General features: G+C 45.5%; 1 protein-coding gene across 4 annotated transcripts in view; it reads left to right on the top strand.

The window, feature by feature from the left end:
- Positions 1–21,683, top strand: part of AP4E1 (adaptor related protein complex 4 subunit epsilon 1) — an 822,644-nt gene that overhangs the window by 714,669 nt on the left and 86,292 nt on the right. For all 4 annotated transcript variants that reach the window (XM_069624813.1, XM_069624815.1, XM_069624816.1 and 1 more), the window contains one exon: positions 15,198–15,388. In XM_069624813.1, coding sequence (XP_069480914.1) covers positions 15,198–15,388 — 191 coding nt within the window. The remainder of the gene's footprint in view (positions 1–15,197; positions 15,389–21,683) is intronic.

Genomic DNA, 21,683 nt, shown 5'->3' with positions numbered 1-21,683 from the left:
TGGCTTTCTGATAGTGTTGAGTACCGGTATTGCAACCATTTTTGGGATTAAGAAAATGAATTCCCCACAGTTCTGAGTTGCTTTTTGGCAATCAGCATTGCCATTCCCAATGGTTTCAGGCTACTGTGTGTGTAGCCCAATGGTGGTTTTTGGCAGTGCCCTCCTCTGCTCACAACATATGCACAAATGGGTGGCAGCCTATTCTTCATGTTTTCCCTGTGCACTCTCTGGGGAGTTTTGGCCATCATGATGTTTTCCATGCCAGTACTGCACAGTTTTATGGTAGGGCTTGGATGCATGGGTAAAAACATCCCACAAGCCCCCACTTTTGCGATGGCCATTCTGTCCTTTCACTGATGGAACTCGCAAGATCTGGGATGTTCGCCTCCTCTTCTTCCAATTCCATAGATGGCACAGTTCAGCATCTTTTTCTCCCTCTAGTCGATCAATCAGTTCTCCTTGCTGGTCCTGATGGGAGGATTGGGCGGTAGCTCGGGCCCCTCGGATCTTCGCTCCCGGTCCCCAGGTCGCCTTCCGTGATCAGTCTCTGTTTTCTTTCTCCTAGGACGACAAAGGAAAGCGGCAATACCTATTCATAGACATTTCACCCCCACTATTGATATAGTGGGGCGACATATACATTTTATATTTTAATAGATATAGCATTCCAATTTTTAAAAACAAGATATCATTCAGAGACAGTGGCTTACAAGCGTCATAATATTTTAGAGACTATATATGGGATATTTTAGGGTTGGAACTGAATTACTCTGGAGCGGCCCCCTCTGGTATTGCAGAGGACTCCTCCAGTTGCTGCAGAGTGTGCCTGGGATGGCAACACTTCAGCTGATTAATATGGACCCACTTATCTTCCCCTTCCGCCAAATTACCTTTGGGGATGCGGATTTTGTAGGCAACAGGGGAGATCTTGTCTATAATTTCAAAGGGTCCCTTCCATGTAGGCAAACATTTTCGCTGTTTGGCCTGGTTCCTTTGGAAATTGTATAGATAGACCCGGTCTCCCAAATCATTATCCTTCCTGGTGGTTTTCAAATCATAGTGCGTTTTCATACTCTCAGCTGATCTTTCTAGATTCTGCTGAGCATAGCCAAAAGCATGTTGGAGGTGTTTACTTAAATTCTCCACATACTCATGAGTTGTGGAGGCATTTATCAGTGTCTGCTCTTGGGTCCTGTAGAGCAAATGCTGGGGAAGCACCATCTTGCGTCTGGTCATCAACTCTAATGGTGACATTTTAGTTGCAGATGAAGGGGTAGATCTGATGGCCATTAGGACCAGAGGTAATCGGATATCCCAACTTGGCCCAAAATCTACCACAAACTTTTTTAATATGCTCACAATTGTCCGATTGTAGCGTTCCACTGCACCAGAAGAAGCTAGCCTGTAAGCAATGTGTAGCTTCCTTTTCACCCCCAGGATCTCCCACATCTTTGTCATTACTTCACTGGTGAAGTGGCTACCCCTGTCTGACTCAATCCTTTGAGGTAGACCAAAACGGGAAAAGATGTGGTTAATCATCAGGGCAGCTGCTGTTTCTGCCCTGCAATTTGGGGCTGGGAGACATTCCACCCACTTGGTAAACAAGCATGTAACGGTCAACATATACTTGTTTCCTCTAGACGAGCGAATCACAGGGCCTACAAAGTCGATTTGCAAATGTTTTGGATCAACATCCCATGTTTCAAGGGTTTGTTGTTAGCACATAACATGCCTCTGGTTTTCCAATTAACCAGGTGCTCCACGAACCCGTTCCGTACATAATCCGAATCTGTGATTATGACCAGTTCATGGAGTTGATGTTGGACGGCAATGAGGATGGCTTGATGCACAGCCATCAACTCTGCCACCTGACTACTTCGGGGACCAATTTTGTATCCAGCGGAGGGTTCTGGGGACTCATTCACCCATGCATTCCCTACGCCGGCCACCAGTTCTTTCTCCCCGTTGTTGTCAACATGGTAAGAGCATCCATCCACAGACAGTGGGCATTCCCTCACACTTGTCTTCTTCAAAGACTTTGTGTGGGGAATTAAGGTATGCCTGCATGTTGTCCTTGATTTTTAGACTTTCGTCCTCGAGACAGTTTTCTCTGGCACAATCATGCAAGTCATCCAGACCTTGCGCAAGGGGACTCTTCTTGTTTTGGCCATATCTGACCTCCACAGGAAAGCCTTGCATTGACAGAATCCAGGACGTAATTCAGGAATTACTCACATTTCCGGCCCGGATTCTGTCACTTTGGAGATATTGCAGAGGCTGGTGTGGAGTCTCCACTATGATGTGTTCCCCCTGGATAAACGGGCGGTAATTCTTCAATGCCCACACCGTTGCCAGGAGTGCCTTCTCACAATCGTTGAATTTTTCCTCCACAGAGGCTAAAGTTTTGCTCGCATAGGAGATTACTTTATTGACCTTGTCATGCTTTTGGTACAATACTGCCGTCAAGCACGTATTAGAGAACCCTGTCTCCAGGAAGAACTCCTTGTTTCTGACAGGGTAAGCTAGGCAAGGCGCTTGTGAGAGGCTTCTTTTGTGTTGTCTTACTGCCTCAGCTTGTTCTGGACCCCATTCCCACTTGACCCTCCCCCTTCAGGAGATGAATCAGGGGTCTAGTGATCTCTGCATAGCCCTCAATGAACTTTCTGCTGTAATTAGTCAGTCCAAGGAGGCTCCTTAGTTCCCGCAGAGTTGTAGGATCCTTCAGTTTCTGGAGTGCTTCCACTTTCTTTTCTTGGGGACAGAGACCCTGAGGAGTAATCTCATGCCCCAAGAAATTAACACGGGTTCTACACCACTGTGCTTTCTGAAAGGAAAGTTTTGCTCCGGCGGCCCTCAACTGCATCAGAACATAACGGATCTCCGCTATGTGTTCCTCCACAGATGAACTTTTGATGAGGACATCATCTACATAAGCCAGGTTACCCCTCGCACCCAGGTCGGGCATGGCCTTATGTAAGAAAATGTTGAATTCATTGCCGGAGTTGAGGTATCCGAAGGGAGTCCGGGTCCATGTGTACTGCTGGCCCCCAAAGGTAAAGGCCAGTTTGTATTGGTCCTCCCTACTGACAGGCACGGTCCAGTATCCATTGGTCAGGTCTATTGCTGTGAATACCTGTGACCCCTGAATCTGGGCCAGCCCTTGGTCAATGTAGGGCAGAGGCCATCGGGAAGTATGGACCCGTTTGTTGAGCTCCCTAAGGTCGGCGCAGAGTCTACACTGGCCATTTGGCTTCAATATTCCCAGCACCGGATTATTGAAGGTGCTGTGTACTGGACGGATTATTCCCCGGGACTCAAGGTTCTTAATTATTTCAGTAAGGGACTCCATTGATGCGAGAGGCAAGCGTTATTGCTTCACAAACACTGGAGTCATTCCAGGGTCCGTGGGAATTGTTGTTGTGTGGATGTCGGTGCGACCACAGTCATATGAGTCTACCGCAAAGATCTTGGAAATCCAAGAAAACTTGTTTCAACTTTTGCTTCTGTTCCAGAGTCACACTGGCATCAGCTAGGTTGACTCTCCCACCATCTGCCTGAAGCCTGGAAAGACTTCTGGTTTTGCTATCTCAATGGCCTCCTCCAGCTGGGTGGAGAAGTCCCTGGTCAGAGTGCTGATTTGGACCGGAGGCTTCAGGTGGGAAAGGCAGCCCTCATGGACCTGGAAAATCCCCTCATCCCTCCTGAAGTCACAAGTCACATCTTCCTTACCATAAGGGCAAGAAGTGTACACCAGGAAGTTCCCCCCCATACCGGGTGAAAATCCTGTCTGGTGTTGTATTGTCCTCACTGTCACTGTCAAAACAGTCCTTGGGGATTGGTCCTAACAGTTCATTTCCTAGATCAATGGAAAAATGTCGGTCATCAACCGCCATTCCAATGATGGTGCCTGCGGCTAGAGTAATACTCTTTAAGTCGCTGTTATCCACCTCTATTGGAATGGTGTCATGTTCTATGTTGACTAATGGTGTTGGGTTTACCCCTGACCCTTGCTGTTGGAGAGAAGCATTTAGATGAATATACGCATCAGGGTTTTTCAGTTTTTGTCCTCTTTTAACTTTCACTTCCAGGGAGAATTGTCGGGTCCTTTCTGGGATGGTGACTTTCTCTTTAATATGAATTTCAACTGCATAAGGTAGCAATTGAGCTGACCTAAATGCTTTTTCTGGATCATCAAAGCCCATGGGATTATCCGCTAATCGGGACCAAGCTTTGAAGTTTATTAGGTCCAAACTAATGGCAAAGCGATTGAGAATGTCACTGCCTAAGTAAAAGGCGGCAGTGACGTCTCGCACGACCCAACAATTATGGACTATGCTCTTGTTGCCAATGGAGATTTTGAGCATACACCTGCTTGGCAGGAGATGTTTTGAATTGGGTGCTTCCAGGTCCATTTCCCATTTGTGTATCAGTTTGAATGTGGGAATGGCTGGAACTTTTGGGAGTTGGCGGAACATGGCTTCGCTGATGAAGCTCTTACCGTTGTTCACACACACTCGGGCGAGAACAGAGTCCTTCCCATCATTTAACTTAACAGGGATGAACAACTGCTCTCCAATTTGCTGAATATCAGCCCGGCTCTGAGCTGATTTCACATCTTTCTGCACTATAGGAGTGGGAGTGTCTGATTGTGGATTGGTAAAGAATTTCAGAGTGTTTCCTTCCAGTGTGGAATACCACCTTAAACTGGAAGGAAGGTTGATTTTCAGAAATAGAGGACCCCCCATCACCAGTCTGTTGTCCTACTGCTATTACTGACACGTCTGGAATTTGGTTGTTCTGGAAGTGAAATTCTACTTGGTCAGATTTTTGTTCAACCATGTGGCAGGTGCCGTTTAAACTAACATGGTTGACACTCTGTTTTAATTTTATTGGTCGGCTAGTCTGGGTCCAGAGGACCTTGTTTACACAATCTATTAGGGGTGACAACCTTCTCAGGAGGTCGTTCCCTAGTAAACAAGGGGTGCCCTCTGGAGTCACTACTATGACCGGGTGTTTCACCTTGTGTCGCCCAATTTTAATGTCCAAGTCTGCAGTCCCTTCGACGGGAATTTCCTTCCCGTCAACGTTCTGCAGTTGTCCAGGAAGAGAGGTGAGAGGAATACGGTAATTCTCCCCCCTTCCTGCATTTAGTTCATCAAAGGCCCTTTTGGACAGAAGGGTAGCTTGGGATCCAGTGTCCACCAGTGCCGAAATTGTACCCTGCCCTTGTACTTGTACCGCGGCATAATATCTTCCCTCCTTCTCCTCAAGGGGGCACAGATAATGCACATTTTTGGACAACTGGTGGGCTAACTTTCTGGTTTTGGTCATGGCGAGAGAAGAGATTTGGGCAGAATTCTGTGGAGCGTCTTGGGAATCTGAAAGAAAAAGTTGGCAACTGGAGATCAGAGCCATTGTGGGTTCCCCTGGTTTCGGTTCTGGGCCGCCCTCCCTTTTTGGAGGCAGTCACCAGGATGGGTTTGAACCAGGGGATTTCGGTAATGTGGGTTCTGGGATGAGATGATGGGCGGCGGTAGCTCAGTCTCCATATCTCCCCAGTCTGGATTGGAATCCCTTGGGACCCATTTTTCTTTGGGAGGAGTTCCCCCATCTCTAAAGGAGAAGCTCCTTTTCCCAGGATCCTCTGAGGATTCCTCTCCCTCAAATTGGAAGATCTGTACCTCCTCCACAAAGTGGGTCTGTTTGGGTACTTTGTTTCTCCTACCCCCCCTCTGCTCCTTTGGAGGCTGACTTTCAGGGGCAGGAGATTTCGTTTCTGGTTCCTGGGTTTGCAGGGGCTGTTTACAAGTGAGGAAGGAAGCTTCCTCCAAGGCTTTACACCCCTCTTCCCCTTGTGCCTCCTCCCTGGGAACCGGTGGGTTATCGGGGTGCTGCCCCCGTCATTGTTCTGGAGCACCAGGCCCAGAGTTTGGGGCATTTTGCGGTGGCATGCTCATCTGAGGGTTCTGTTGAGCCCTCAGTATGTGACCCAGTTCCCGTGCCATATTTTGGACCTGGCGCTCAAGTTGTGAAACCCGCTCAGGCTGATACGGGGCTCTATTTTCTCCCCTGGGCTGATCCCGGGAAGGGTAGCTATCCCTTCTCTGGTAATACCCCGGATTGGGAAGATTCGGGTACCCCTCCACCCTTGGCCTCCCCTCTCCCGGATTAGGTTGTCTGGGCTCAGGGAATTGGGGAAAGAAGGATGGATGATTTTGGGGCTGGAAATTGGGTGGATACCTGGGGAAAAAGTTCTGCCCAGGATTTGGTGAATTTCTGCCCTCCTGCGGGACGTTAGGAGGGAAGTTCCCTGCTCAGGTGCTTGGCTGGATCCCCCCCCTTGGGCTGGAGGAGTCCACACATAACCCAGGATGGGTCGGTTTCCCTTGTAGCGGGGACTTACATACTCAGGGGAGCGAGGGACCCCATTTGTGGGACTACCTGTGAATTATTTGGTGCAGGCAGGTTTTTAGGCCCCCCCCCATCTCCAAATCTAAAACGGGGGTGACCTTTACCTCTGCCACCTTGGCAGCAGCAGGGGTGCTGTTTGTTTTGGGGTTTTTCTGCGCATTATTTTTATTTTCGATGGGCTTCTGCACCTCATAGATCCGGGTAGCCTGTTCAATGACCCTGTCTAAAGATCTTTTCTCATGAAAATCTCTCACGAGCTGGGTCATTATGTATTTGGATAAGGCTTGGAAAAACGTATTGATAAATTCTCTGCTATCCGTGCGCACCCTTCTGGTGGTCTGCGCAAAAGCACGCTTTAATTCTTGCACAAACTCTTGTATATCCTCCCCACATTGCAGATTGTAGGCTGCCTTGCGAGCCTCTTGAGGATTTCTGTGCACAGAAAAATGTTTCAAGATGGCCGCCCTGTATGTGGACCACCTTGAATGGTTTTGATCCTCCAGCCCTGCAAAGAAACTGGAGTATTCTGGTGAGAAGGTCCATTTGACGTACTGGATGCAGCCACTGCTGTCCTTCAAATGGAAAGTCTCCATCATTTGCTCATAGAGCTCCAAGTGTTCCCAAACAGAATACTTGGCGTTCTTATGATAAGGCGTGATGACACTCCTTATTGCCTTTATTTGTTTCAATGGGTCCTTAAGCAAGGCCCTTTTTGCCTTATTGGCCTTTTTGGTTCGGGTAACCCTGGTCCATTCATCCTCTGACTCAGAAGCACTGCTCCCAGAGGTGCCCGTCTGATCTTCCAGGTTTTCCCGGATTCTGCGAGCCTGGGAATGGCTGGCAGAATGTGGGGACCTGGTCTCCTGTGTCCTGTAATGCTCAGAGGAGTCTTCAGATCCCTCCTTGCTGCCAGGATTTGATGGGTACCCCCCCACTGACCTAACTGGGCAGAGGTTTTCAGGATGCCCTTAATGGGCCTACTCTCCTGGGGTTCCCCACTAAATTGCACTGGGCTTGGGTGCCCATACCCGGATGCCCGCCCATCCATTCCTGGGAGGTACTGGCCTATGAGCCCCATACTTCTAGCTGGATAGTAATCTGCCATCCCCGTGGCCCTGGACTCATGTGCGCGAGGGGACATGGGGGTGGCAGAGTCCAGGGACTGGGAGAGATGAAGGCCTCTGTTACTAGGGCTCCTGAGGTTATGCTCAGGAGTTTCTCTTTCCCAGCGAACCTCATCTCTATCCTCCCCTGTTGCAATGCACGAGCCTGCGCTTTCAGTTCCTCAGTTAAGGCCTTACTAGACTCTCTCCTGCATCGCTACCTGTTGCTGGAGCCTATCATTGTGCTGGCAGAGAGCCTCATTCTCTCTCTGTGCCTCCTGATTGGTCCTGGAGTACTGGGCCAGTCTCTGCTGCAGGAGGGTTACCTCCTGAGTCCCATCCCTACTGGCCTGCTCCTTTCTTGACAGAGCCTCCTCCACCCTCCTGGTGTGCTCTAACAAGTTCTGGTGTTCTTTTTGGAGGTCACCCAGTCCCTGGAGGGCCAGGTGATTTTCTTCCATTTTCCTTTTTAAGTGGCAGACTTCCCGGCCTAAGGTATCCCTTTCCTGAGTAAGAGCCTGCATCTGTGCCGCCAGGTCGTCACTTTGCCTTTGGAAGGCACCAGCTTTCTGGCGCTCCTGGTCAAACTCTGACTGGGTATCCAGGTCTTTCAAAATCAGTTTATTGCTTTCCTCTTTTTCCCTATCTAGGTGGCTTTGCAGGGTGACTACCTGCTCAGCACATGCCCTATTGAAATCTAATTGTTGCTCCAGCTTTTTCTGGCTCTGCAGTAGGGAGTCCAAACCTTCTTGGTACTCCCTCTGTAAGGCCAGAAATCTGGTATCCTGGACAGCCTTTTCCTGTTGCAGCACATCCATATCCTCCTTTATTTTAGTGATGTACTGTCTGCTGTCATTTTCTGACTCCTGGCTCCTGAGCAGCCTCTGCTCAGAAGAGTCCAGATCAGATTGGGCCTTCTCTAACGCCATCTGTTGCCTATTTGCCAGATCTTGGCCTTCAGCACATTTATCCTGCATGGCTCCCATATATAGGTACAAATATGCCGCTATCCTGGCAATCTTATTATGTTCATCTTTTGCTTTAGGGGCCATATATAGTTCACTCAGGGCCACATGTAGGGGACCCTGATCTCTCCATATATCTGACCCTGTTTCAGTGACCTGTTGTGCGATTGCCTGCAACCAGACCGTTTGGTCCTGATGAGTCCACTCACCTCTCACAAATAGCTTATGTAAGAAGTGCTCTCTGGCTATTTTGATGTATACCAGTGTCGTCATTCTGGAATTTGAGTTCCTTCCTGACTTACAGAAGTTTGTATTTTATTTTTGCAAAACAGACCGTTTCCTTAGAGCGTTCCTTTGAGGAGTGCTTTACAGCGTAACACAGCGTGGTGATCCGACCGGATTTTTGTCTCCTGTCAGTTAGCACACTGTATTAATCTGCACAAGTGATAGATCTAACCCAGAATCTCCGGCTACGAGCCCCCACTTTGTAAGCGATATTCAATCAACACTACAGCTAAGTCAATGCCTAGTCTGGGATGCTGAAGAAAACCCTTATTGATGTATTTTTATGTCCAATTCAGTACTCTGGATGACAACCCTTGTATAACACCCCCCTCTTAGAATACCCCTGACCCCACTGAGCCAAGAAGTAGGTTTGTTTTGCAAATTTAAAAGGTTTATTTGGACAATTCAACAATATATATCTATCACACTTTATAAATAAATTGATAACTGATATCACACTTCAGAATATGACCGTGATCAACAATGGATAATGTCACAGGGGTACACTGATTTGGTTACTTAGGAGTAGTGTAGAGGATGAGGTAGCTGAAAATGCTTCATGGTTTCAAGGAAATGCAAGGTGGAATAAAATGCAGTACAGCAAATAAACTTGATATGATTCAACCAACAACAATGTAATCACTTTTTCTCTGGCAATTCACCTCCCCCCCCCCTATGCAATGTAAGAAATGGAAGGAGAGCACACAGTCTTCAAGAATCCCTCAAAATGCAATACGAAATGCAGTTCCCCCCCCAGCAAGCTTAGAGGAAACAGGTAGAAGTTTGAAACACGGGCCCAAAATGCTTTTAAATGTGATGGCAATGGATGGGAAATGTGCTACAAATGCTTTTGATTCCCTCTTGAGATTCAGGGTGAGTGAGAGGTGCTTGTTGGTATTAGTTCAGGCTCACTTTAGCAATGCTCTGAGTTATTACCAGGTTGCAAACGGATTTTAACAAAGGAAAGAATGGAGCTGCTATTTTGACAAGTGGAGAAATTGAGCCAAATCGCGGTAAATTTTGCGAGTCCGGAAAAAGTATAGGGAGTAGGAAGTCGGTTCTAGGTCTAAGCTTTCAGAGGAAAGTTAAATCTCGTTCCTAGCCCAAACGGTTCAAGCGATACGGACGATTTAATAAAGGTAGATTTTCGGATTTAAAGTAAAACTCAAAATGACAGGTGACAGTTTGCAGCTTTAGAATGACAGATGACAGCTCGCAGCTTCAGAATGACAGATGACAGGATTACTAGGAGGCAGTTCTACTTAGGTTAAAATAGTTTGGATTAGGGTATTTTAACTAAGGGATTGGGTCTGCACAGTTCTGCTAGGTACTCACAATATAAATTTGAAATAGGCCTCGTCACGGATCTGGTCAACACGTCCGGCAGCGGTATTGTCTGCTCGGCGGGTCAATCAGGCACTGGTTCTGCTCACAGCGATCCGGATCTCTGGTTCTGCTCACAGCGGTGTGGGTCAGCTCTGCTCTGCTGGTCTAGCCTCTCTGGATTCAGCGGCCTCTGGTTCTGGATACTGCTCTGCTTTCCGGTCCGGATCAAGTGGATTCTGGATGTAACACTGCTTTCCGGGTACTGGCAAAAGTTCTTGGCAAAAGAATTCAGACAGCTCGCCCGGCTATGGAATAGTTTGCAAATGATTTTAAGGCTGATGAAGCCTGCTGAGAAGAGTTCTCAGTTTGTGGGTTTAGGCCCTTGCTTTAAGTTCTGAAGTAAAGTTCTGGTCTTTGGAGATTGATGGATGTGAAGTCTGGAGTCTCCCGGCAGAGCATCCCGCAGAAAATGGAATTGAATGTCTCTACCTGTCCCAGCAGTCTCTTTTTATGTATATCCATATATGTTTTGGAAGTGGGTGTGTGTGTGGCATAACTGAGCCTGCCCCTCTCTACTTGTCATTGGCCCAATTCTCCCCTCTCCCATGATTGGGGGAAGGAAATGGCTTGTCATCATGATGAGGTCTGTTTATGGGTCAGAGGATCCTCCCCATGTCAATTTGCCCACAAATCTATATTTGATTCAAATACATATATCCCAGATACACAATTTGTTGAAATTACATGTACACATTATATATTCCTTATGGTCCATGCTTGTCCGCCTCTGATCTTCCTGGGGGCTTGCATTCAAAAATGACAACATTTTGCGCTTTTTGACTGGTTTACCAATATCGGACATTTACCAAAAATTACACACATGTGCGCAATGAGTATGGACATTAATTGATGAAGTGTCAGATTTTTAACATGCAGACATTTGGAGTAAGACCATATTTTCCCCTAGCAACCCCCCAGAATACACCACAGGGTCCTAACGCCTCTTAAAACGTGCACAGAAAAATCACAAGAATAATGATATTACTTATATAATTCTGACAAGTCCGCACTATGAGTTATCTATCTTTTTAAAATTATGCTCTGGCCCAGATGGGTGTGGTTTAGGTTCCAAAGCACATGGGGAAGCTTCTGTCTGCTCCCGCCTCCAGCTCGGGTGGCTCCCAGAGGCACTTCTCCCACTTCTCCCAAGAGGAAGCCACTTTACGGCCCCCCCAATATAACATTTGCCTGAGTCCATTGTTCAGTTTCCTGCAGTCCCCAGGTAATTCAATCAGAGAGGTGTCAACTCCTTTTGGTGGGGAAGCAGGATGCAGCTAGGCCTGGGAAGAGTGGCTGAGCAGGTTTCTCCTGTCAGGGGTAGTTGTCAGGCAGAATTCAGCTAAATGTCACTTTAGTTCCCAGTTTAAATCAAACTTACAATTTTTACCTATACATTAAATAATGACTTCCTTCAAGTCATTTCAGAATATAGTTTTACATTGTATCCACCTCTTAGCAAGTCTTTCCTTGGTCTGGTTTGGGTTCCTCTGTTCAGTTTTACACAAAAGTCTGGTGGTTTTAAAACGCCGGCTTTCTGATAGTGGTGAGTACCGGTATTGCAACCATTTTTGGGATTAAGAAAATGAATTCCCCACAGTTCTGAGTTGCTTTTTGGCAATCAGCATTGCTATTCCCAATGGTTTCAGGCTACTGTGTGTGTAGCCCAATGGGGGTTTTAGGCAGTGCCCTACATAGGCAAAAATGGGTGGCAGCCTATTCTTCATGTTTTCCCTGTGCACTCTCTGGAGAGTGCTGGCCATCATGATGTTTTCCATGCCAGTACTGCACAGTTTTATGGTAGGGTTTGGATGCATGGGTAAAAACATCCCACACTTCCCAACATATTCTAGGACTGGTCTGATTATGTGAACACACTTCTGTCCTAAAATATGTGGGGGGAAAGTGATGGTTAGTGGGAGAAAAAAATATTGTTTCCCCAACGATGTTTGGCTGTGTATCCAAAAATACCTCCTATTTTTTTGTTTTATTTCAAGTTTTCTCTCCAGCTCAGTCTTCTCTGCCTCAAAAGTAACACTACCCCCACTCACCTCAATATCCCTCCTCTCACCCTCTGATTACTGGAAATACTGTATCTTACCCATATCATTTGCCTTTGCGGTCCCCAGTTCATGTCCCTATTGTTAGGGAGAATTCTCTTCTAAGGCTAATTTCCCTTACCTATAGAGTCCCACAGCAACTTTGCTAGATTTGAAGGGTTTATTTTTCTCTCCTGCTAAGAGTGAGACTCTTTTCCCACTCTTAGACATATTGCTGGTGTGTGTTTTAGGCTATCTTTTGTGCTTATGGTCTATAGGGTTTTTCTCACCCTCATAGGTATCACCTTTTTACATGTGTTACACAGCACCCTTTGTGCACTAACACAGGGGTTTCCTAGTGACCCCCAAACATACACTCCATACTCTGGGACTGACTGTCTCTCAGGGCATGTAAAGACCCCATTGATTTTACTAGTCAATAATTATGAACAAAACCAGTACAACCCATCTTACTATGGAAGTACTTGGCCGGGTTAATCGTTTTTCCCTGGTGTTCATTTTCGAGGAGGTACCGTCCAGTCCCTCTCTCCAGTGTTTTTGGCTGGTGACAGTGGTTACTACCGTAAATATTCGACTGTGAATATTTTCCTATGGGATTTTCCCATTGTTCGAGGCTACCACTTTTACTGACAGTCTCTAACATACCACCGGTTTATTTTATTATTAACTTTATTCCAGTAGGTTTTTATTGCCAGATCTTTGATAATATTTCTTTCGTGTCTTTCTCTGAAATCCTAGCCCAGGTCGGGGATCCTTTGTTCGTCCTTTTGGTGGGCTTCTGCACAGAAGCCCTCCTTTCGGCGCCACTGAGTCTGGGGTAGACAGGATGTGTGGGAGGGGAAATAGGCACCCTGGACAGAGTTATCTAAGCAACCCAAGTCGCACTCTGCCCTGATAGGCTGGGGGGTATCGCGCTAAGATAGCCACCCCACTGTGTGAGTGACAGCTAAGCTGTATGAATGGGGGGTTTTCTGCATAAAAGCAGGGCTCTGAGGACTGGAGGACAAGACGTCACCACTGGAACTAAGAAACCTAAGAAAGAGGAAAGAAGCTGAAGATATCTGCAACGGCTGGACCACCAGTGAAGCCCTGCTGCAGATCCTCACCACTTTTCTCCAACGACTCGAGAAGATCTTCACCTGCAAGAGTCTTCTTCCCTTGAGCTGGTGGGGCCAACCAGTTTGCCAATCGCCTTCCAGGGCCTGCCTTGGTCGAATCGCCAGTGCCCAGCACTAGGAGACCGGATAGCCAGGCACCCGTCCACCACCGTGATTTAAAGGAGCGTACCTTTTACTTCGTTTTGGCATCACCGCGGCTGGCTTCATCCCTGGGCAATGCAGTAACTCGAACCTTCCTCCACGACGAGAGCCTCTCTTTCTCTGCTGGATCTCCCGAACTGCAGGAACTGCCAGGAACAACCGCCAGCATAGGAGCCTCTTCTGCTTTCAAGGTACATTGTTCTGCCAGGCCTCCCATTTCGTTGGGTGCTGCTAAAGGTGTTTTAAATCCTTTACTTACCTTCTGGGCCTGCCGCCCCTTTCGTCTAACATTTTCTTTTTACCTCCTGCAACCGTCTTTTCAAATCGTTAAACAAAGACTCGACTGCAGCTACTAGAACCGTTTGACCCTGGACACTTGCCTTGTACCATTGACTCTGGCACAGGCCTAACCATTGGCTCTGGCACAGGCCTGTTGACTCTGGCTAAATCTGTTACAACTGCCTTCTCTAGATTGCTTTTCACTAAGAAATGTGTTGTTGCACCTAAACTCTTATAACCACCTTTCCTTCCCCTTTCTATATTGTTGAAGTGCCATTTTGCTCGGTTTTCACCTAAGTATTGCTTATGCTAAAGTACTGCCTTCCCTAACTTGTTCACAATCCAATTGGAAAGTGTTGCTGGTGTGTTTAGGAGTCTAACCCTGTATGACTTGCCCTTTCCCTCCCTCTGAAGAAATGGTTAGAGTGCCATTTCTGCTTGGTTTACACTGTACCGTTTTGCTCAGTTTTCCCTCTTGCTCAAACTTGTCTACAATTTAAATAGGGAGTTGTGTATACTTTTCTTGACTGTTTTAACTTGCTTTAATGATGGTGATTTATGTGTGAACTTGGTGTGTAAAATAAATATATATATTCTTTTTGATACAAAGCTTTGGTCAGTGTTTCCTTGTTCCATAGTACTGTAGTCCTATTGTGTAAACCCTGGCTGCTCATCTCCCTCTTGAGATAAGTCTGGCTGCTCAGCCACAGCTACCAACTAAATCTTTGTGGTACAGACTGATACCAAAGGGGATTTATTGCATATACCTGTAGTCTTAATCTTCTGTAGTGCTCCCTAAGGGAACTGCATAAGATTCTGCCTAACACCTATTACAACCTCCCAGCTCCCCTGCAAATCGATTGCTGCAGCTGCTATTATATGTTTATGTCCAGTTGCTCACCTTTCCCAATAAATACTTAGATTCTTGATGCATTTTGTAGCAAGGTAAAACTTTAAAGACAGATAGCCAGCATACTAAATGCTGGCATCCTTAGGATTTTGTATGTGTGGTAGGCAAATGTAACGTGGTGGTTGCATTTTGAAAATTGATACACACTCTGGTATGGCCTCTGCCAATAAGGTGTTAATCCACCCCTTCTCTGTTCATATATTCTGATAAATGGTGGTGAGGGGTTCTTATTGAATGCGCAATTTGAATTTGGTGAAAACGCATGCAATTGTCACACATATTAGTGTTAATACAGCATTGGTTATTTCTGGGAGTAAATGTGATTGACTACTTTCTAGTAGTAGAAAATTACTTCTTATTCATACCCTTATTAATAAATTGTTGGTTTACTGTTATGTCTTACCTGTAAATATAAAGTAGAATATGTTATACTGTTTTTTGTATATTTGATTGAAAAAAATATCTTTGGGTAGAAAACTTTGCCCCATACCAAACTTGTAAACCGTGCACCATATTTTGATGAGTTTGTAATTATTTTCTAGGTATCGGAAAACCTTGCCTGTCATTTCCCACTGATCAAAACACAGACTGTGAAAATGTGCCAGGGTTGCATTGTGATGGATAAACCATGCACAAAGGGAGTCCTGTTGGGATACATTGATTGCCACTTGGAATCTGAGATACTTACTCATCTTCAGTTTTCCCAGACTTTGTTAATCATGGATTTCTTGAGGTACAGAATATTGTAACCTTCATTTTGCCCCTGAAATGCTTTCTCAAAAATGTATTCGAAAAAACATCTTATTGGTATACTTACTTGGTTGCAGGAGAGAATGCCAGAAACCTATTTCAAAATATGCTTCCTGCTGGAATTGGTGTGTATCGTTTGTGGTTCCTAAAGGTTGTTTGAAATGTCATTTCCATTTTCCCTCCCTGCAGATTCCTTGCTTCCGGATGAACTGTGTGCCTATGTGAATGGCATCACTTTTCCAGCAGTGCTGTACTTGTCCCTCTAAGTTCTTAGAAGCTGACTGGCACTATTTGTGCTGGTGGCACAAGCACCCATGACCTGTTTTCTTGCTCTACTACTGACTTTTTATTTTATCTCCCAGCAACAAGCTTATGTGGTGGTCCTTCATTTTAGATTTTCTCTTCCAGTCATCCAGATGTCATACTTTATGAACACAAACTACAACACAAGGCTACAATGTGTACTCCTCTGTTTACAGAGCACACCCCACCTCACCCCACCAGATGTTTTCTATCATAACTTTTCATCTCGACCATAGGGGAAGGGTTCATTGAATGTGCATCTCATTGCTGCCAGATGCCTCATCTGAATGGGAAATGGTGAACTGGTCCTTACGCCAGACAATGCAGGGTATTATAAGGTGCTTTCAAAGAAATAAGTTACTAGAGTGAGTTCTGAAGTTTGGGTGAAGTTCAATATTTGCTGTTCTTGTTCCCTAACTTTGTGGAGCCCCTAAACCTTCCCTGTTTTGTTTTACTTAGTTTATGAGAGGGACTGATCAAGTTCCCTGTCACTGCAACTAGTTTTCCGATATGATACGCTTAGGGGCCCATATACTACTAGGGCAGAGGTGCTTTTTAAGCACCCCATTTTGTTCAAAGAGTAACTTTATCACCCTGCAAGTGTGCTGAGAAGTGTCTGTCTAGTTTCGTTCCAGCTAGTGGAGCTGGGGGGCTCAGAGTGTAGTGACTGGAACCCGCAACCCTGAAAAGATCCAAACAAGGTCCAACAAACAAGACACTGGGAAAACAACTCACAAAACGGAAGACACAACAGCAATAGAAAGTACTCAGCAGGGGAAAAAGATCAGCAATGGGGTGGACAAGCGTATAGGCATCTAGTGAGGATCAGGTCCCTGTGATGGCTCAGAAATGAGTGGCAGTCATAATATTTTCAACAGACACCTTTATTAAAGAAAAGGGGTTGGATAAAGGACCGTCTGTCTCTATTCTAAGGAGAGTTTACCTTCCTTAGAAACTTAAACTAAAGATCAGTCTGTGTCTTGTCAAAATTATGCAAACTGTCCTTGTGTCCAAAACGTAACTGACCCTCACACTAAAACAATCAAAGGTGTAAAGTAAATGTCTGTTTTGATTTAGCAAAACGTGTGTGAAAATCAAATGTGAAAATTCAACCAACAATCCTTGAATCCAAGAGGTGGTTCCCTTCACCTGGATTGATTCAGGTAGAATAGCAAAAGTGTCCTTTTCAACCAATGATGGCGTAAGAGCAGCGGAAATATCTTTCACACAACACTTTCTTCAGGATGGCAAAAATGTCTTTTGAAGAATAAATGTCTTTCATTCAACACTTTCTTAGAAATAGCAAAATGTGTCTTTTGAAGAATGGCAAAAGTGTTTATTTTTCACAAATACTCTTAAAGGATGGCAAGACTGGTGAATGTGTCTTTTCAACAATGACTACTCAAGATGAGCAGAAATGTCTATTTCACTCAACACTTTCTTGAGGATGTTTTCCTGGTATACTCCCCTGCCCGGAATCCTTCTGGGTTTTGCAGATCCCCTGATATACTCCCGTCCGGTATCTTTCTCCTAAAGCCACATTGCTTGATGTGCTTCTTTCGGTTCTATGTGAATAGACCTCATTTTAAAGGTCTCAAGAGAAGACTGATGAACAATGCCCCATTTTTCTTTTGATCGTAAAAAATGGAATTGTAAAGGCCCTTTTTCTCTTGAGACATTTAAAATGTGTGTTTTTTTTAAATTTTTTATTTTTTATTTTTATTTTTTTTAAGTATTTGGGGAGTTTCACCCTCAGAACCCCCCTATTGTTCCTCCCTGCCCCCAACCCTCTCCCCTGGGATTTCAGTGCCAGCCCCCACACTCTACACAAACCAAAACACATACATACACACACCCCTGTTCTCCTTGACCTGCGCTTCTGGGTCCCGGCGTGCATGCAAGCCCCTGCGTTCACTAGTTTGCGGCAGGGGCATGAGAGTTCCATTTGGAAATACTGCTCCGTTTTCTTCAACATATTCCAAAATGAATTACCTGGTATACTCCCCAGCTAGGAATCCCCCTCTGGGTATTGCAGATCACCTGGTATACTCCCTGCCAGGTATTTGTCTCCTAAAGGCTCACTGCCTGGTGTGCTTCTTTCACCAAGACTTCTTACAATGTTCTCTTTCAGTATAACACAGTTGTGCTTCTTCACTGTTTATACTGCTTTGACTTTAGATCCTACTTGTTTCAACTTTCCCCATAGTGACATATATGGAGACTTGTACAAGTTCTGTCAACCGCTTCACTGTTATTTTGCTTGTGACAATGCTTGTTCCAATGTTCCCCAGATTGACATCTCGTATATGGAGACTTGTACATATATGGCCTTTCAACTTCTTCCTTACTGTTCATTTGCTGATATTTACTCCAACTTCCCCCATATTGACTCTTATTGAAGACTTGTGTAAATCTTGTCTTTCCAACGTACTTGGTTGGTATTCAAAACAGGTTTTTTATTGTCCAGATGCTTGTCTGTATGTCCCGGGGTCCCCAACACCTATGGGCAAACTCGCCAGTATTTGCTGGCGTTTCTGACTTGTGGCACACTGATGCAGACGTCTTCAATGTGGGAAGGCTTCCCCTGCACTGCAGACCCTTGTTCAGTTCCTTCGCCGGCTCTGCGTTCCGCCGCCAGCAGAACTGCTGCTGTTCCAAGAGACTACATCCCCCACAGCCTCGCTGCTGTTGCCGGTGGTATAGCAGTCCTCTCGCAGCACTTTCTGTGCTTCTCCCAGTCTCCTGCAAGTCAGGCTTGCAAGCGGTTGCTTGGAAGGGCCTGCCTCTCTTAGCACGGTCCATTACTGTGCATCTGCATCTGCTTTGGTTCTGCTTCCCGCTCCACCCGCATCTCTCGTCACCACCTGTCAATGGAAGGTATTCCCCAGGTTTTAAATATCCTGCGTAGCTGATTTTAATTATGACAACTATTTTGCACGTTTTGTCTTGGGGTTTCCTTCAATCCATATTAACTCCTTCCTCTAACTCATCTCAGTACTTGAGGCATTGTGGGGTCCACATGAAGAACTTTAGATCTTTAACAGTTGTATTGTTTTGGATCTTCGAATAGACAGGAGATGTTAAGTGCGTATTATGTGTACATGAAATATAGATGGTGTTCTGCTTGGATTTTTTTGCAAGAAGTGCTTTTTTAGTCTTACAATGAGATGGATTTTTGAAGTGACAGCAAGCCATTAGGAATTAGGTCTTCTTCATTAAGAAGGGACGCATACCACGTCTCCTGATGGGGTCACCACATCTCCCTGACAGCCATCTTCTCTCATGTGATCCTCCCTCGTAAAACTAGCCCCAGTGTCAGGATCAGGTAGCAACTGCTATCCCCTGGCCACACAGGAGATTATAAGCTGGGGATCACAGATGAGTCCACATGATTAATCACATCCCATAGCTAAAGCAATGGCTCAAGGTGAGCCAAGATGTCCCCCCAACAGAGGTGGGCGGAGCAGCAGCAAGCCACTTGTGTATTCAAGCAAGAAAGGCCAGAAGGATGTTACTAGGGGGCCAGGCAAAGAGCAGGTGAGGGACTCAAGCAAATGCACCCGGTCCAACCAGCTACAGTTATCTATAAGTGAAGGAACAGCCCTGGACGGGATTCCACCAGTGCGGAACAAGCAGGATGCAAGTACAAGGGAAACCAAGGTCAGCCAGGGGTATGCTGTGGTTACAACGATCCCGCTTTGGTCCTCGGATATGCGGTCAACAGCTTTTTATCGAGTTGACCAAATGCATATAAATATATATTTAATAAAAAGGAGTTAGGGTAATCTGGATAATCACAACAAAACACTTAAATTTAAGCGGGTTTGGGAAGTGATGGCCAGCTTATCTCTGTGTCCTGCATGTTGATGGTCCCCCCACCATGACGTCATTTTGTATCTCATTGTGAATTCCTTCTGTGAAATCATGTATGTGCTCATGGGCTTTGCAACGAGGGAACACCAAGTTAAGCTGTACATTTTAGGGAAAATTCATTGAACGGAAAAGTTATTATTTTTGACCTACTCCCAATCATTTTCCTATGGAGGAAATGTTACTTCCGTTGAACCCACACACCGTGAAGATTTCTAAACGGATGTGCACCGAAAAAGACACAACTAGGGCACAAAGTCCATCCTCCAGTGAAGCTTTCTGTCTGACTGCTCTGGTGCCCCTCATTTTAAGGCAGCCACAAATGCATGATGGCACTTTCCAGAATTTTCTGGCTTTTCAAGTCTCTATCTGTTGACAGTTCCCATGGGCCCCCAGACAGAGTGACCCGTGGCAACCGCAAGAGGTAAAACTCTTCCCTTTCTCAAGAACACAGCAGAAACAACTGCACAACTTCTCTTTGGCTTTAGTATTTTCCATAACAACGTTATCAGGTACTAGCCGGCACCGGCTCAGCCTATTCATGCATCTTCTCTCTGTGCCCTAGAACAATGCAGAATAACGTAAGCAATAGGCATCGCTGAAAACATGTTTACCAGTAGAATAATACAGGACGAGTTAGCATCCAACATCCCACATATTTCTTGCTATCCTTAGGGTAGTAGAAATTTGTTCTTGGGAGTGCCAGGGGATGACATTTTATGTTCTCAGAGATACTGTTCTCATTTTGCATATGTTCACCATTTTCAGCATCTATATCGATCATTATTTTCATCCCAGTAGCTTTCTTAGCTGTCTTCGTGCATTGTCCTATAACGATCCTTACATGCTATCCTTACAAGACAGAATCCTAGCAGTACCAATATTAGTATTGCTCCAAGTAGCTTGAAGGCATTTGCCAGCCAAGTCGGAATACATGAAAATGAAGACGTGAACCAATCGTCTTCCCCCTCATCAGCTTCATCCTCCATCTTCGTATGCAAGATTGTCAGCATATATGTTGCTAATGTCGGGGTTCCATTTTCTCCATCATGGGCAGGTATGAATGTGCAGCCAGAAGGTGTGATCTTGGTGCACACGCCTCCTTCCATTGCTGTAATTAAGCCCAGGACATAACTGTTCTGGAGGGTCAGATTGCTTATGGCCCGTATTTCTTCTTTGACTGCAATGAATCATTTTATTGTATCATTGATAGTTTGTAGCAGCTCCCATGTGGTTATTTGTAACCACGTGGCATTCACTGCAATCCGAAGTCCTGGCATAAATATAGATGTAAATATCATTGCTGTCTTGCTGAATAATCTATGCTCCGCTGGAATATCGTCATAGGCGGCTATTGACTTTGAGGAGAAATAGTTCTCCTTTTCAGCCGATGGAGATTGAGCAACCTCTTCTTTCTTTGATATTCATTTATCTTTGGAAACTCATCAATATGAAGGTCACTTTGGGGAATCACTAATGCAGGAACATGTATGACCACAACAGAACATGTTACTCCCCAATTCTTGGGCAACTGCATATAAGCTCTGGATCCACAAGCCCACAATCGATCCATCAGCAGGGCAGTTCCTCCATTAATTCCTGGGACCTAAGAGTATCTGTTTGCAACCTTTATTTTCTCCAAAAAGATCCAGGCCTTTGTTCCTGAATCATGTTGTCCGATTGTTTATTGGTATTATGGACACCCGCCCTGCTTAATTGTCAACCCACGTTAGCTTAGAATATTTGGCCCATGACTTTTGGCTCATGTCATTCACTATTTGCACTATGCTTACTGTTTCCTCCTTCAACAAGTGTGCGGGCAAGGTAACATTCCTTCTTCCTATTCTGCTCTGCTAGCAACTCGTCCATTTGCCAATAACTGAGGTCTCTCCCAGCATCCCGGTACTCCTGATTTTTCTATTATGTCTGAAAATGACATCTTCATTTCAACAACCTATACTTGTTCTCTAGCCACAGATGAATATACAAGCAACTTGCTTGTCCAGCTTATCTCTTTGTCCATCTTTTGTGTTTTCACATCAGCATCTTGATATGGAAATGTTCTCCTAGAGCGCCATCATAGGGTTGCCCATTTTCCTTCGAAT

The sequence above is a fragment of the Ambystoma mexicanum genome, chromosome 11, assembly GCF_040938575.1.
Source record: "Ambystoma mexicanum isolate Mex_15411 chromosome 11, UKY_AmexF1_1, whole genome shotgun sequence".
NCBI classification, from domain to species: Eukaryota; Metazoa; Chordata; class Amphibia; order Caudata; family Ambystomatidae; genus Ambystoma; species Ambystoma mexicanum.
This window is presented reverse-complemented; position numbering and strand designations above follow the sequence as displayed.